Source organism: Eublepharis macularius, chromosome 16 (genome assembly GCF_028583425.1).
Source record: "Eublepharis macularius isolate TG4126 chromosome 16, MPM_Emac_v1.0, whole genome shotgun sequence".
In the NCBI taxonomy this organism is placed as follows: Eukaryota; Metazoa; Chordata; class Lepidosauria; order Squamata; family Eublepharidae; genus Eublepharis; species Eublepharis macularius.
Window position 1 is genome coordinate 4,720,380 of NC_072805.1, and position 15,015 is coordinate 4,735,394.

Consider the following 15,015-nt stretch of genomic DNA (forward strand, 5'->3'; position numbering starts at 1 on the left):
TCATGAAGCTGATGAGTAGTAGGTTAAGGACAGATGAAAGGAACTACTTCTTCATCTAACAATTATTTACTTATCTATTTATTTACTTCGTTTATACCCTGCCTTTGTCCCTGGTGTGGACCCAAAGTAACTTATGCCATCTTGGGGTATATCAACAAAACATCCCGATTACAGGATGTCATTGTCCCACTGCGTGCTGCTTTTGTCAGGCCCCACCTGGAGTCTTGTGTGCAGTTCTGGAGGCCTGATTTCAAAAAAGATGTGGACAAATTGGAAAGGGTGCAGAGGAGATCAGCCAGGATGACCAGGGGCCTGGAGACCGAGCCCTACGAGGGAAGGCTGAGGGACCTGGGAATGTTCAGTCTGCGGAAGAGGAGGTTGGAGGAGGTTCAGGCTGTCACTGAGAGGAGGGAAGGGAGCGATTCCTGCCGGCAACAGAGGATAGGACTGGAAACAATGGGGTTAAACTACAGGAGGGAAGGTACTGGCTGGATGTTAGGAAAACTTTTTAACGTTAAGAGTAATTCAGCAGTGGAACTGGCTGCGGGGAGAGGTGGTGGGTTCCCCCTCATCGGCAGTCTTCAAGGAGCGGCTGGGTGAATACTTGTTGGGCATGCTTCAGGCTGTTCCTGCATTGGGCAAGGGGTTGGAGTAGATGGTCTGTAAGACCCCTTCCAACTCTCGGATTCTATGACTGACATTTATGAAGGAAAGACCAGGTAAAATGTATTATATAATGAGCAGTATGGACAGAGCTGTTGCTGAAGGCACTGCTTTTGGGATTCAGTTGAAGTGCCTCCCCTCAGCTCTTGCCAAGGCTATGTTGAAGAAGGAACTTTAACAGGTATAGATCTGAGGTGCAATCCTATGCCCACTTACTCAGGAGTATGCACATTGAATTAAGCAGGACTTACTTGCAAGTAAGCATGCAAATAGGGTCAAGATTTCTCTTCCCTTGCATGAAAATCTGCACTTGCCAAAATGTTGTTTCCCCCAAAATGCTAAAGGGCACAGGAACACGCAGACTTCTGCATCAGGATAAACCTAAAGGAAGGCACAAAAGCAGAGCGTACTGTTTTCTCTCGGTCAATTGACAACCTTTTCCTAAACTAAACTAAAATATCAAGAAACTGGGAGTTACTTCACAAAGGTCAGAATCAAATAATATACCTTTAAACCCATGAAATGTCTATTTTAACTCGTTTGATTGAAAGTCAAGGCCAAAAGATACTGGGGTATTAGAGTACTATCTCTCTCTGTCTAAGTAAAATTTTAGGGAGGAAACTCCAAAATTTAAAATTCACCCAGATTTTGAAATGTGTTGATAACTTCTGGGAGTCATTTAGTCTTATCTGGTGTATCTCCAGTTGAAAGAGAAATTGCTGTTGCAACAGCCGCGTTCAATAGAAAAAATTCTTCCGTAACAAAAGGTTTCCACAAACTATTGGGGTATTGATAAGCACTAAGTGCTCTTTTACCTTTGCTCCTAATTCCCGCAGTATCAAGGCAGTGTTGCAACCAAGAGAAGTCAACACACATTGGCATCCCCAAGAGCAACAGAGCAAGGATTTCTGATGATGTGAGTAGTTTCATTCCTTACATTTCCTTCCACCTGCAGAATCTATGAAAGACTTAGGAGCAGGTGTGGTGAAGCGGGTACCAGCTGCAATGCCCAATAACTTACCTGCAGTGCCCCTTTACAATGCCTTGCTTGCCCAAGTTTAACTTGAGCAAGCAAGTCTGACAGCCGTAGAAACACAACTGATGTTAATCTTAAAATATAAGCTTGTAAGTGAGGACTACTGAACACTCCTTCGTAGCGTTCATGTACAATTGTAGTGCATTAAATGTGCATATTCTGCATTATAGTGGCAAGCATGGAAGGGAGCAAGCGTGGGAGGGAGACCAGAGGCCTTATCCATACTGGCTGGTGTGGAACTGAGAGAAAGTGGCTGGTCTAAAGCCACTGATAGCACATTCTATTTCCGTTTACTCATATAAGTGGGACCCTGTCCCTAGTAAGTGTGTTTTAGAAGATTTGAACCAGGGACTTTCTGACTGACAGTTTCGTTTTTGGCCACTGAACCAGCTCTTATAATGAATGCAAAAGCCACCTAATACGGTGCTTTTCTCCCCTGATTTATTCAGCATCTTTTTGCGGCACTACATCCTAGGAAACTTTGGAACAACCTGTTGTTTTCTAGGAGAAAATAAGCAGTCCTTCCTACACATGAATAATTTTAATCTCAGCAGCCTTAAAAACAATCATGCATGTACTTGCTGCAAGTATGAAAAAGCAAGGCTGGATTCTGTGTCGGGAAAGGCCATAACGCACCCACGCCCCCCCCCCCATCTCTAGCAAATCAAATGCAGCTGAGAATATGTAGGTGAGGGAGGGTACATGCAAATAGGCTTGAGAGGGAGCAGGAAATCAGGAGCTGATTGGTAGTAGAGCAAGGCAATGGGTAGCAAGGTAGAGGGTATAAAGCCTAGGAAACTTGGTAAATAGGAGCCTGGCAGTACGGAGGGTGGAAGAAGGGTCCCCCCTCCCCCACAAGGGCTGGTTATGTGGGTTCAATGGGTGCTGTTTTTCTATTTTGGAGAACTATGTACCTGTAAGTCATGGTTTTGTCTTCCCTTTGGCTAGTTTTTTGTCATCTAACTGTGTATTAGTGGGTTCTTTTTTAACAGGAATGTTTCTAGAATCATTTCTTTCTGGGTGGTATCAACTTGTCAGCTTCTTTTCAGTTTAGAAAAAGCTCCCAGATGTCTCCCCTGGAGGCAGTGCTTGCAACAGGATCCAGGATGTCAGAGGCGGGCAGATGGGGCTAAGCTGGGTCAAATACTCCCTTATATACGCTATACTATTGCCACGTTTTCACTGATACAACGGGTATGGGAGCTCGTTCTTCTCTGCCCCAGAACTATCTTGCAGCTTAGTCTTATCCTCAAGTATGGCTAGGCTTGCTGCCTTAAATGTTTGTCTGATTTTAATAGATCCAGCTATGCTGTGGATTATGCCATTTTCCCTTAAGGTCTGTTATCAGTAATGCAGTTTTAAAAGACTCTTTGTATAGTTGTATGTAAGCCCTTCAGGATCTGGCCTTCCCATTCAGATTTCTGCTAGTGGCTTTTCATGTTTGCAGCTCACGGATGATGCCACTGCTGGTCTTCAGTGCTTACCTGACCAGGTGCTTAGGAGCAAGAGCTGCAGGGAATGGTGGTTGCAGAGGGATGGTGGAGCCCTTCAGCTGAGCCATAATGAAGCATTAGTGCTAGAAGAGACACGAAGAGGGTCTTTCCCATGTGAGGGTGGCCAGATTCAGTAGAGGAGGAGGCTGTTGTCACAAAGACCTTGTTAGGAAAGGGCGTTTGGGACAGGTAGAGCTTTCCTTGCACTTTAGGATAAGCTGATCTACAGGAACCTCAAACCTTGGGGAATTTGCTTTGGAGTAAATGACCATAGGAATTTAACAGTTGTATTGAGTGAGTTTGCAGCAACTGTTTGTGCTTGCAGAAGCAAAAGATTTATACCACCTGAAGGAAGCTCAAAGAATGTTTGCAGTAGCAAAGGTGATCAGGTGCAAAGGAATATTGGAAACTTTTGTCCTCTCTATAGAACAGAGAACTCTGGCAGATGTGGCTTTTGATCTGCTTCACCTGTGGACACAGTTTCAAAAGCAGTTTGGGCAGGGTGGCTCTAGAGTGCTTTTAAAGAATGGCATTGTTGCTGTTGTAAAAACAGCAAGAAGTAAAGTAAAGAATGGCATGTAGAAGGGGAGGCCAAATCCTGTCTGAGCCCCGCCCCCTTTAAAGCACTTTTCATGCCTAATCTCCCATTTCTTTTTATGATCAAGAACCAGTTTTGGAATATTGATGAAATGTGCATAAACTTTCCCAAGGAGCTCCTTCCCCGCCATGTGTGCCTGCCATAACGCATGAAGCAGTCCTTTGGAAGTCTGGGTGTGCACCTATCCCTCTCAGAGCTAGCCAAAGGGTCAAAGGGCACATTCTCCTCAGACAGAGTCTACTTTGCTAGAAATGCAAAAAATATGGAAAAAGCATCATGTTTCTTTTCAATAGCACAGACTCTGAGGCCACAGATTGCAAACCCAAAGTTTGCCACGAACAATCCAACTCTCACCACAGTCACTTTAGAGAAACCCTTCTGTGAGTTTGATGGCTCCATGTTGAAAGGTGCTTCCTATGAAGTATACCTGTACGTCATGGTTGACTCTGGTAAGTATATTGCAGCTTCTCCTCCCATAGATGTTTTCCCATTCTCTAAAGGCTGAAATGAGGCAGGGTTAAACATATTGTCTGTTTACATAAGGGAAAATCTCAGAGTGGTGCTTGTTCATCTTTGATCTTCCTTGAATTAAGTCCCATGTGCATCCTATGTTTCAATATGGCAATTGCCTCTATCCTCTTCTTCTGCTGTTATGTTTGGAAGTACTAGCTGTATGAATGGGGCCATTACTATTGGTCAATTACTATTCATTCATTACCTCCGGTCCATTATTATGAACCCTCGTGACCTTCCTTGGGAAAACTAGAAATCCACATGGAGGTTTTACTCCCATTTAGTATCTAACCTGAAGTGGTTGCTGGGCTTTTTTTGAGGGGTGGGGGGGTGTCCACCTTCTGTGTTTCTCCCTGTTTTGCTGCAATTATTCCCACATGAGGCTCGATACGATCTTTTCAGAAAAAATCACAACAAAAAGCATCTTTCTGTGCTATATAGATTTTTGAAGGTCCCATCCACATCAATTTTCCTTGCTTACCCCAACCCACATTCTAGCCTAGCCTTTTTGTTTTGGAGATGTGTACCTGAAGGTGCACCTTTCCTTTATATCTCTGTAATGAAAAGGGCTAGAGACTAATTGTTAAAAAAATGAAAGTTTGTAATCCAGAGGAACTAGTAGATTTTGGCAGTAGATGGTTACTACTGCTAATTAAGAAAGCCCTCCACTGGCACAGGACAAATGACAGCTGCAGGGGGCAGAAGTAAGGGAAGTGCAAGGGAAACGCCGATATGGACATTCCATCGCCACTGCAAATGCCTTTGCATTCACAGCAAGCAAAAGGAGTTACATGCAGGATTGTTCCCATGTGGGATCAGCCCCGGACTTGCTAAAGGTGCCCAATTATCATACTGCTTCAAAGATGAGGAGTTGTTGTAACAGAGAAGGTGACCTTTGCCAGCAGAATGAAAGGTGACTTCCACCCTTACAGATACCATCCATCCATCCCTACAAGCAGGGCTTTTTTTCAGCTGGAACGCGGTGGAACGGAGTTCCGGCACCTCTTGAAAATGGTCACATGGCCGGTGGTCCCACCCCCTCCAGACAGAGAGGAGTTTAGATTGCCCTCCGCGGCAATCTAAACTCCCCTCTGTCTGGAGATCAGGGGGCGGGGCCACCGGCCATGTGACCATTTTCACCTAGGGTAATTTAAACTTTAAAAAACTCCCCCCTTGTTCCAGCTGACCCAAAGTGACATCATTATGTGGTCTTGAGTTCCACCACTGAGTTCCATCACCTCTTTTCCCAGAAAAAAAGCCCTGGGAAGATCAATAACAAAATGTGAAATGAAACAAAATGTTGTTCCACTGGCAGAAGGCAAAGATAGAGGGGGACAACTAATCTCTCTGGGGAGGCAATTCCACAATTTTGATGTGACAGTTGAGAGTCCTTTCTCAGGTCGCCACCCATCTCATCTCAGACAATGGGGGCACCCGAAGCAACCATGGCGATCGTATTTGGGAAGGTGGTCCTTAAGTTATGCTGCCCCCAACCCATATAGGGCTTTAAAGGTACCTTGAATCAGTTCCTGAAAGCAAATTGGAAGCTAGTGTAGATGTAACATGAATGAAGTGATAGGGTCCCTACATCCCACTCCAAACAAGATTGTAAATAAGTCAACAAAAGGGACTAGTTTTCTCACCCCCACCCCCCGCAAATATGGTCAAATCCACATTCACCCATTACCCACATGTTTATCGGATATCTTCTGTTTGCCTCCAATCCGCGATTTTTTCCTCTTCGTTCACATTCCTGCTTCCAGTCCATCTTTCTCGCACGTCCCTCCGGTCACACGGTTGCTCGAAAACCGCTTTTTTGGGCGGGACCTTTTTTCCCGCCCATTTTTTTTATTTTTTTGAGCGCACTTTTCCGTTATTTTGATCTTGCCTTATAAAGAAACATCATTGAAGATAATGATGCCTCTCTTTCCCCCACTGACAGCACTGATGGCTCTCTCCCGTTTCTTTTTTGGAAATTTGGAAGCATGTGGGAAGCTTTCATGGGCATTTCCTATGCAGGACAGTTCAGTGTCTGAATTTTACTGGTTTTACTTCCTTGGAGTGTCATTATTTCGATATTTCGTAATTTCGATATTACAGTAATATAAAAAAAATAATAAAAAACAGTTAAAAAGGAAGTTTCGCGAGTCCGTTCTGAGGATGGATTCACCCCAAAATGATTTTTCAAACTACCAGATTTGATTCAGAAACAGCATAATCAATAAAGCCAATGCTATGAAGTCAAAAACAGTCTTTTGCAGACTACGGAGCACTTGCAAGTTGAATCAGCCAATAGGAACTCTTGGAACGGCTGGAGAGACAGGAAGGGGGGTGGTTTTTTAAAAAACCACGTAAATTACGCATTGGCCCGTTCACAGCCACCGTGAAACTCCCGTTGAAAACCTGTGACCACATATTTGGGAGAAATGCGAATGAAATGCGTCTGTTTAATGAGGTAATGTGACCGGTACTTGGGATTGCGTGGGGAATGCGGGGAACATGTGACTTAGAATGAGTAATGTGGATTTGACCTATGTTAGCGCCTCACCTGCCGTACAATAGTAGCTCATAGCCTATTAACTGACTGTAGGTGGGGTGGGATTCCCATTTCTGCCTGGAAGAAATGCTGACATTCCAGAGGTGGGGCAAATGCATGAATGTTCACAAAGCCTGGTGAGATTCTATATCAAGGTGAGCCAGTAAGTGATGCATAAAAACCTTCGTCTGAACTTGACTCCTGCTTCCTTTCCAGCAATGACTTCAAGCTCCTCTCTGATGGACACGGATGATAAGGCTCTCCGTGCTACTTTCCAACAAACCAGCGGAGGGCAACTTGGGGCTTACAAAGCCGCATCATTTGATGTTCCCAACTGTATGTCTCCTCCCAAGCTGTCTGATGCTGCTGACGTAGCCAAAGCACCTGCTGTCTTGGCCCAGTATCTGATCAGAGTTGGTGATGACTCCGCTTGTCTGTATGACCCAAATTTCCTAGAAGCGTGCAATCCACCCCTTTCCGAGGATACATCCTACAGGTATGAACTTGGTTGGGTGAGTGCTGCCAATTCACAGCTAAGACAACTTCTAAAAAAAATCAAGATATTCTAAAAAGGATATCGGATCAACACTTTCTTACTTGGGTTATCATGTGCCATACAAAAGTCCTCCGTTGACTGACAAGTTAGAAACAAGGATGTTGACTGCTTCAAGTCGTAGTTAAAAAGGGTAATTAGATGGACTAACATTTCAGGCTTGCTCTGCGATACTGCTTCAGCTAAAGGTAGGTGCTTTCCATAACTTTCAGTGCAGTCCTAAAAGCACTTTTTGGTGAGTTAGTCCCTTTGAGTAGACTTTGGTAGGATTCTGAGCAGCTTAGCCTTTGCTGTCTTACAGATTACTTTTATACAGTAACCTCTTGAGTATCCATTGAATACTTACGGAAGTCTTCTATAGAGCCAAGCAAATTCCAGGCCACGTCTTCAAAGTGAATGCATCATCTGAATATTAAGAAGCAGGGCTTTTTTTCAGCTGGAACACAGTGGAACGGAGTTCTGGCACCTCTTGAAAATGGTCACATGGCCGGTGGCCCCGCCCCCTGATCTCCAGACAGAGGGGAGTTTAGATTGCCCTCTGCACCATGCCGTGGAGGGCGATCTAAACTCCCCTCTGTCTGGAGATCAGGGGTGGGGCCACCGCCATGTGACCATTTTCAAGAGGTGCCAGAACTCCGTTCCACCATGTTCCAGCTGACCCAAAGTGACGTCATTGCATTGTCCCGGAAGCATGTGCGCACTTTGCGCATGCACATGTGGTACCAGGGGCACTACCTCCCGCCAAGAGTTGCCCCCTGTGCTGGCAACCCACTGAGTTTCACCACCCCTTTTCCCAGAAAAAAAGCCCTGTTAAGAAGTCCGTCTGCAAGATTACAAGCCCCTGTGCTATCAGAGGGCCAAGATACAGCAATATTGTGTGAGCCCTGGGAGGGATGTTTCCCTTTCCCAGCAGGGCGGCAATGCAGCCGTATCTCTGGGGCACTCGTGGTAGAAGCTAGATATTTGGCAGAGACCTTAAAAGCGTCGGGGTGGCTGGATCTCTGAAGAGCTGCAAAACAACCATGGCAAGGCACGCTAGGAAGACATCCAGCATTTCTGCCACTGTCCCTTCCCATATACAGGCACGTTGCTTTTTGCTCTTGATACACTAAAGGGATCTTTTTTTCCTTTGGTTTCCAGGTTTAAATTTGTCTTGGTTGACAAAACATCAGGTGCCATGAAAGACCAAACTCTCTGGTCTGATCCAATTAAAACGAACAAGTGTAAGTAACTTGGAGGGGCCATAGGCCTCTGGTTGTAAAAATAAACACCTTGTTACAATATCTTTCATCATTAGGCGAAAGATATTGCAAGTCATGAAGCTTGCAGTGTGGTTGGTGGTCCTCTTGTGCCTTAGGGGAGGGGCTGTGGCTCAGTAGACAAGCCTTTGATTGGCACGCAGGCCTCAGGTTCCATCCCAGCATCTCCAGAAAGGATCAGGTATAGGCGATGCGAAAGACCTCCCCCTGTGGCCCTGGAGTGCCGCTGCTAGCCGGAGTAGACAATACCGACCTTGGTGGACCGATTGTCTGATTCCGTATAAGGCAGCTGTGTTATGTGTGTGTGTGTCTGCCTACTCTCCTAGTGAAGCAGTCTTCCTCCATTGATACTTGGCCGGGCCGGAGAAGTGGCGGAATGATCGTCATCACTTCTGTCCTGAGCGTGCTGATGTCTGTCCTTGTGGCTGCATTTCTTACTGCTGCACTTCTTGCTGTACTGTGAGTTTCCATTGCATTTTGCTCTCCTTTGCTTGTTGTCAAGCGACAGATGAAGTGAGCCCCCTGGGGAATTCCAGTGCCCCAGAGGGTGCTAGTTCTAGAATTCCTATGTACCTGGAGACTTAGGCCTGGTTCAGGGACTTACATGTGACGTTATTAAAGGGACGGTTTTGATACAGGTGAGTGGAAAGTCTGGCGACTCTCCTGGAGTGTGGGGCAGGGGCTTGTGGAACTGTGGCACCTCTGGAGGCTTGTCTCCTGCCCACCTTCCATGGTCTCCCCAGCTGGTCGCTTACTCTTGCTTGGCTCCCTTCTGTGCTACCTAGTGGTGGTGGTAGTGAGATGGCCTTTAACATGGTGGGGGAAGAGAAGAGTTTGCTAATTAAAAGAGGAGGGAGGCTTTTAACTGCAATAGACTTGTGACAATTTATGCCGAAGGGAATTGCTTTGGGCTTAAGCTGCCATGTGGAAATTGTAACTCCCCTATATGGCATAAACATAGGAGGTTTCCTAATGCCAGGTTGGCCAGTGAAAGTTTGTGTGGCTTCTGATGCTGTGGGGGAGAGGTGGCTGCCCAGCGAGAAGGCGCAGCCGCCTGAGCTGTAACACTCGGGAGAATGTCAAGAGTGTTTCTTGGGCGTCATATAAGTCCATGCCAGCAATCTGGTGCGGTTGGCCTCCTCATCTCTTCAAGGCATGAATGTGAATCAAAGCAACTGCCAAGGGCTGTATGTGGCCCACCAATCAGCGCCCCACTCAGGCGACTCTTCTGGGGCCGGTAGTAGCCAGGGTGGCAGCCAAATCTCCCCTCTCAGCTACGGGGTCTTCCAGAGAGAGCACGTGTACATACAATTGCATGTGGAGGCTTTGCAGAAGAGATGGCCAGAGCAACGCGTGGGGTGGAGGGGTAGGGCCAGGTGCTGTCTCCTCCTCCCCCAGCTGGACTCCGCATTCAGACTTGTCAGCACAGGGCATCTCTGCCCCCTTGAATGGCCATGCTCTTGCCCTAAAGGGGGGTGGGGGTGGGGGTGCTCTCCTTTTAACTCTCCATCACCCCCGTATACAGTGGTATTATTGAATGCTCCCTCTATTTATTGAAATGTGCAGATGCTGCCTTTCCTACTGGCTACAGCAACTTACAAAAAATATTACAAACTTTACAATTTGTAAAATTACAAATATTACAATTACACATTTTAAAAAGACTAGAAAAGCACAGCTATGTAGCTTCTCCCCCCACCCCCACCCCCGAATAGTATTATCCTTAGGAATGAACAGCAAAGTGCCTGCCCAAGCAGATGGCGTAGGCGCCATCCTCGCCACATGGGAGAGGGCACTCTGGAATGCTGGGGTGACCACCGACAAAGAGTAGAGTCCAGTAGCACCTTTCAGACTGACCAACTATATTGTAGCATAAGCTTTCGAGAGCCACAGCTCTCTTCGTCAGATGCACTGAAAAAGAGGAGACCCTTTGCTGCAGCCCAACAGGAAGCTTGGAAGGAGGGAAGCCCCGGGAGGCAAACGGGGCAACGTTTCGGATTTAAAACAGCACCCCAGACAAGCAGTTACATATAAGAGCATGCGTCTGACGTCCAAATCTCAAGCATGCCTTCAAAGAGACCCTTTTGCCTGTTGGCCGTCAGCAAACTCCTTGATGTTTGATCTGATTCCTGTTTACCACGTGTCACTTCAAGGGCCTGGGGGAGAGATTATCACCTGGATGGTGTCAGCAGCAAACGCCGCCTCTTCTCTGATGGCTACCCATCATTGAAAGTGGGGAGCCGAGGCAATCTAAAGTCTAGAATAGCCCCCATTTGCCTCTCCCCTCAATTTCTGAATTTCTCCCAGAATTTCCAGATCACCTTCAGGTGGTGGTGGTGGTGGGGGGGCTGCATTGTCCCTCTGCTGCCCCAGACAAGCAACTGGATTTTCTGCTATGACTGCAGTACTTGACTGGTGTCTTACAGAGTGCACAGATGACAGAAAAGGAACTCTGGGTTTTGTACAAATGATAGTTTCTGGTGGGAAGCCATATTGGTCTGTGGTAGAAGGTATGGTAGATGTCTATCGTGCAAATGTTATTTTTAATGAGAGGCCATCCAGAATTCTAACGGTGCACCCACTGCTGAGTGAACAGGTGTGTGCACATGCCTGTATTCTTCCTGTAAGCTTTTCTGTGTTCTCCATCAGGGAATCCAAGAGAGGCTTCCAATGCAATTAGGTGTGAATCCCAAACTATCCAATATGCTGACCCAAGACGAGCACAAGAAACCTCTGAGTCCGACCCCTGGCTACTGATCCTGTCTACAAAGGCTGTCTTCAGCTGTGGGTGTGCTTGCCAACCAGTCCCTGAACATGGCCCTGGCGTGGATGTGAAGTTCCAATAAACAGAATTGAACTGTATATATGTTAAGAGATGCTAAGACAACAAATTGTTATTTGAATTACCTTTCTCTTAAACTCTGTTAATATTGTATATAATAAGCAGGTCAACTGCAAACACTTCTAAGAGCCAGAATGAACTGCCTTAGGTAACTGGGCTATAACACCTCCCAGTTCTTTAACCAGTGACCTGGTAGGCATATACTTTGTTCACAAAGCATGTTTTGTGTTTGATTGTTATGCGCACTTTTGGAATACTTCTGGATAAAGTCAGCCTTCAAAGAGTATTGAATTGAATCTGTATTTGAGTTTCAGTTGGAAGAGATGGTGTAGGAAAGCTAACTGGAAAAAAACTGTAGGTGAAACTGAAGAGACAGAGACTATCTGAGAGTGGCTGAACAACACCACCCACAGCAACCAGAGCAGTTCTTGTTAGCTTAAACCTTGTCAGAGTGCAGGTGGGAAATAGCCCGCTTGCATTGTTCTCCCATATGCTGGTAGTGGGTTTGTGGTGGCTTGTCTGATAAGTTACAAAGAGTTTCCACCTGAGGTAAAGTTATTGCCATCTGCAAAGGCATAATTGTGCCATATTGGGGCCAACAGTGAGAGCTTTGCATGGGCTAGCTGTTTGTTTCTATGCTGTTTGGTCTGCTGGCTTAGAACCCACATCTGTCTGTCTGCCTGCCCGCCCACCCGCTTGCCCATCTCTCTCCCTCCAACATTTTCCCTCCCTCCCTCTCTCTACCATTGCCATCTTTGGGGACCATTTACCTGGCACAGTGTTCTAAACAGCTGGTATTGTTCTATCTTTTACTTTGTTTTATGTGTTTCTGATACTCAGCTTTGCTCCCTACAGTGGGAAGAACGGTGAGCTAGTAAACAATTTAATCAGAGTCCTTTAGTACAAAATATCTGGCTGCCCAGTGCTCAAAACTCAAACAAATGACACCTAATTTGGATTTTGGAATTTCACAAATTGCAGCTGCCTCTAACATGTCTCTTCCATGCACCGTTGTCTTACTCCAAAACCCAGAACGTCCCTCCTTTCCCCTCTCAGCCTATTCAAGAATACAGCTATTAGCTTCCCCTCTCTTTTCTCCAAGTCTGGGAAAGAAAAAGCTTCTGGTTTTCATTCCAGCTTCTGGGCCTGAATGTGAAGCCAGCATCTGCCTCCAAACCAAGTTTTTGCCTGTTTACAGCCGCCTCTGTCTTGTGAGGATCCCTTCATCTGCTGGCTTTCTTCTCTTAACCTGGCTTGGCTTACAGTTTGAGTTTCTGACTTGCATCCTGGTAGCGTGTGCTTGGCTGCCCAGATGCCATGTGGCCCTCATACCCTGCTGAGGTCCCTTCCTAGCCTCCCCCCTCAAATCGCCAAGAATCTCTAAGATGAAGTTGGTAACCCTAGACAGGAAGGATTGATCCTGCTGAATCTCCTCTGTAAATGTTGCTCCTTGCGTTGGTACTACACTGTTGGGTCCCTTCCCTTGTTTTTTATTTGCAGTAAATTCTGCCCTTCAGCTGAGAATGAGAGATCCTGGGGTGCCCGATGACGTTTCCATGAAGATGCGCCTGATCTCTGACTTATTCATGACACTGTGAATGGGCCTGGCCATCCTTTCCCAGGTCCGTGGGGCAGAGACTACCCACAGGGTGAGGATGAGCCCAGCTTTCCCTGTGCAGGCAGCTGCTGTGTGGCAACAGATCCTCTGAGGCGGTGAACAAGATACCCGCCTTCTCCCTTATTTTCGCAAACTAAGCAAACAGAAGTTTGGCCGCCAGCACGGCTTTTGCTGTTCTCTTCAACAAAAAGAACTTTCTTTTTAAAAAAAAAATTTTTTTTTTTATTGGTGAGCATAATTTCAAACAATATTTCAATTAAACCCTATCTGATTAAATCTAACCTAACCCCCACCCTTTCCCCCCCTCCTTCTTGACTTCCAACAGCTTTCCAACCCTCTACCCCCTTTATTACTTAACATATCCTATATTAGACAATCAAGCGTCCCTACATAGCAATCCTTACTCTAAGCCCTAATTACTCTATAATCTATACATACTATATTAGTTTTACTGATATTTCTTCCCAAAATTAATAACATACTTATCAAATTAATTTTACTAATACTTCTTCCCATAATTAACAGCATACTTCTCATATCTTATACTTAACCATGATTCAAACTTAATAATAGTTAAGTTAATATTCTAGCTTAATAACATTTATTACTCTAAATAATTTCCTCTTCCCTTACTATATGTATGCTATATTACTTTTTCTACTATATCAATCCCACTTCTAAGTATCAGTTATAAATTCTACCCCTCCTATAGTTAACTATAATCCTAGCTTAGATTAATATAAACACACATTTCTTCTATTGGTAAAGTCACTTCTCTCTTCTGTTTGTGATATCATAGTTTAAAAGTTCTCGAACTGCCACAGTTCTCCTTTCACATCCCATTTTTTCTCCAAATATTGTTTCATTTTCACCCAGTCTGCCATAAATTGTTCTGGGTCTTGGTCTTTAAGTTTTCTTGTCATTTTGTCCATTTCTGCCATGTACAGCAATTTGTAAATCCAGTCCTCTACAGTAGGTACTTCTTGCACTTTCCATTTCTGCGCATACAATAATCTTGCTGCAGCTGTCATGTAAAATAACAATATTCTGTGCTGCACTGGAACGTTCTCCATTCCCAAGTTCAGTAGCAACAATTCTGGGTTCTTATTTATTTGTATTTGTAAAATCTCATTTATTACTTCAATTATTTCACCCCAATACTGTTTAGCTACTTCACATGTCCACCACATATGATATAGTGATCCTTCGTGCTTTTTACATTTCCAGCACTTGTCTGACATATTAGCATTCCCCAGCGCAATTTTTTTTGGTGAACAAAAAGAACTTTCAAAGAGCCCAGTGCTAATACTGAAATGACTTTTAAAAAGTGTGCTTCTTCTACATAATTTTTGCTTTCACTTTTATAATACAAATATATATACTGAGTATAACTTTTTTTTTATTAAAACAAGGAGGGAGTACAGAAAAGAAGGGGAGAAAAAAGGGACAAGCAAGACAAATATGTAACTGTGTGCTACAAGGATTATTAAAATAGAGTACAAAATCATAACCTTTATAAATGTTAAAATAGTGATTAGAGTAATCATTAAGCCAGTTTAGTATATATTTTTCCAATTAAACAACACATGCAGAATTCATACCTATTTCTGCTCATTATATTAGTAATAAAAGAAAAAAGACCATTATTAACAGTAACATGCTTATTACTTTATATAGCTAGTTGGCACACCCTCTAAGAGTATTAAGATAAGTACCATTGAAAATTCTGACCTGTTTCTACTTATCTTAGAAAATGAAGGGGGGGAAATCCTTATTTCCCTTCTACTTATCATTATCTTTTACTTACACTTTACTTCATCATAACAATGTTAGCTTTTACCAATATTTCAATATTATACCATTTATTCTACTAATTATCTTTATATAACTAATTATCCTACCAT

General features: G+C 44.5%; 1 protein-coding gene across 1 annotated transcript; it reads left to right on the forward strand.

The window, feature by feature from the left end:
• The first annotated feature begins 300 nt into the window (after positions 1 to 300).
• Positions 301 to 11,408, forward strand: UPK3A (uroplakin 3A). The gene is made up of 8 exons (XM_055000811.1): positions 301 to 481; positions 1,500 to 1,579; positions 4,089 to 4,239; positions 7,056 to 7,335; positions 8,533 to 8,615; positions 8,978 to 9,110; positions 10,805 to 10,883; positions 11,301 to 11,408. Exons 1-8 carry the CDS (start codon positions 301 to 303, stop codon positions 11,406 to 11,408), a joined length of 1,095 nt encoding a protein of 364 aa, XP_054856786.1.
• Positions 11,409 to 15,015: the final 3,607 nt, after the last annotated feature.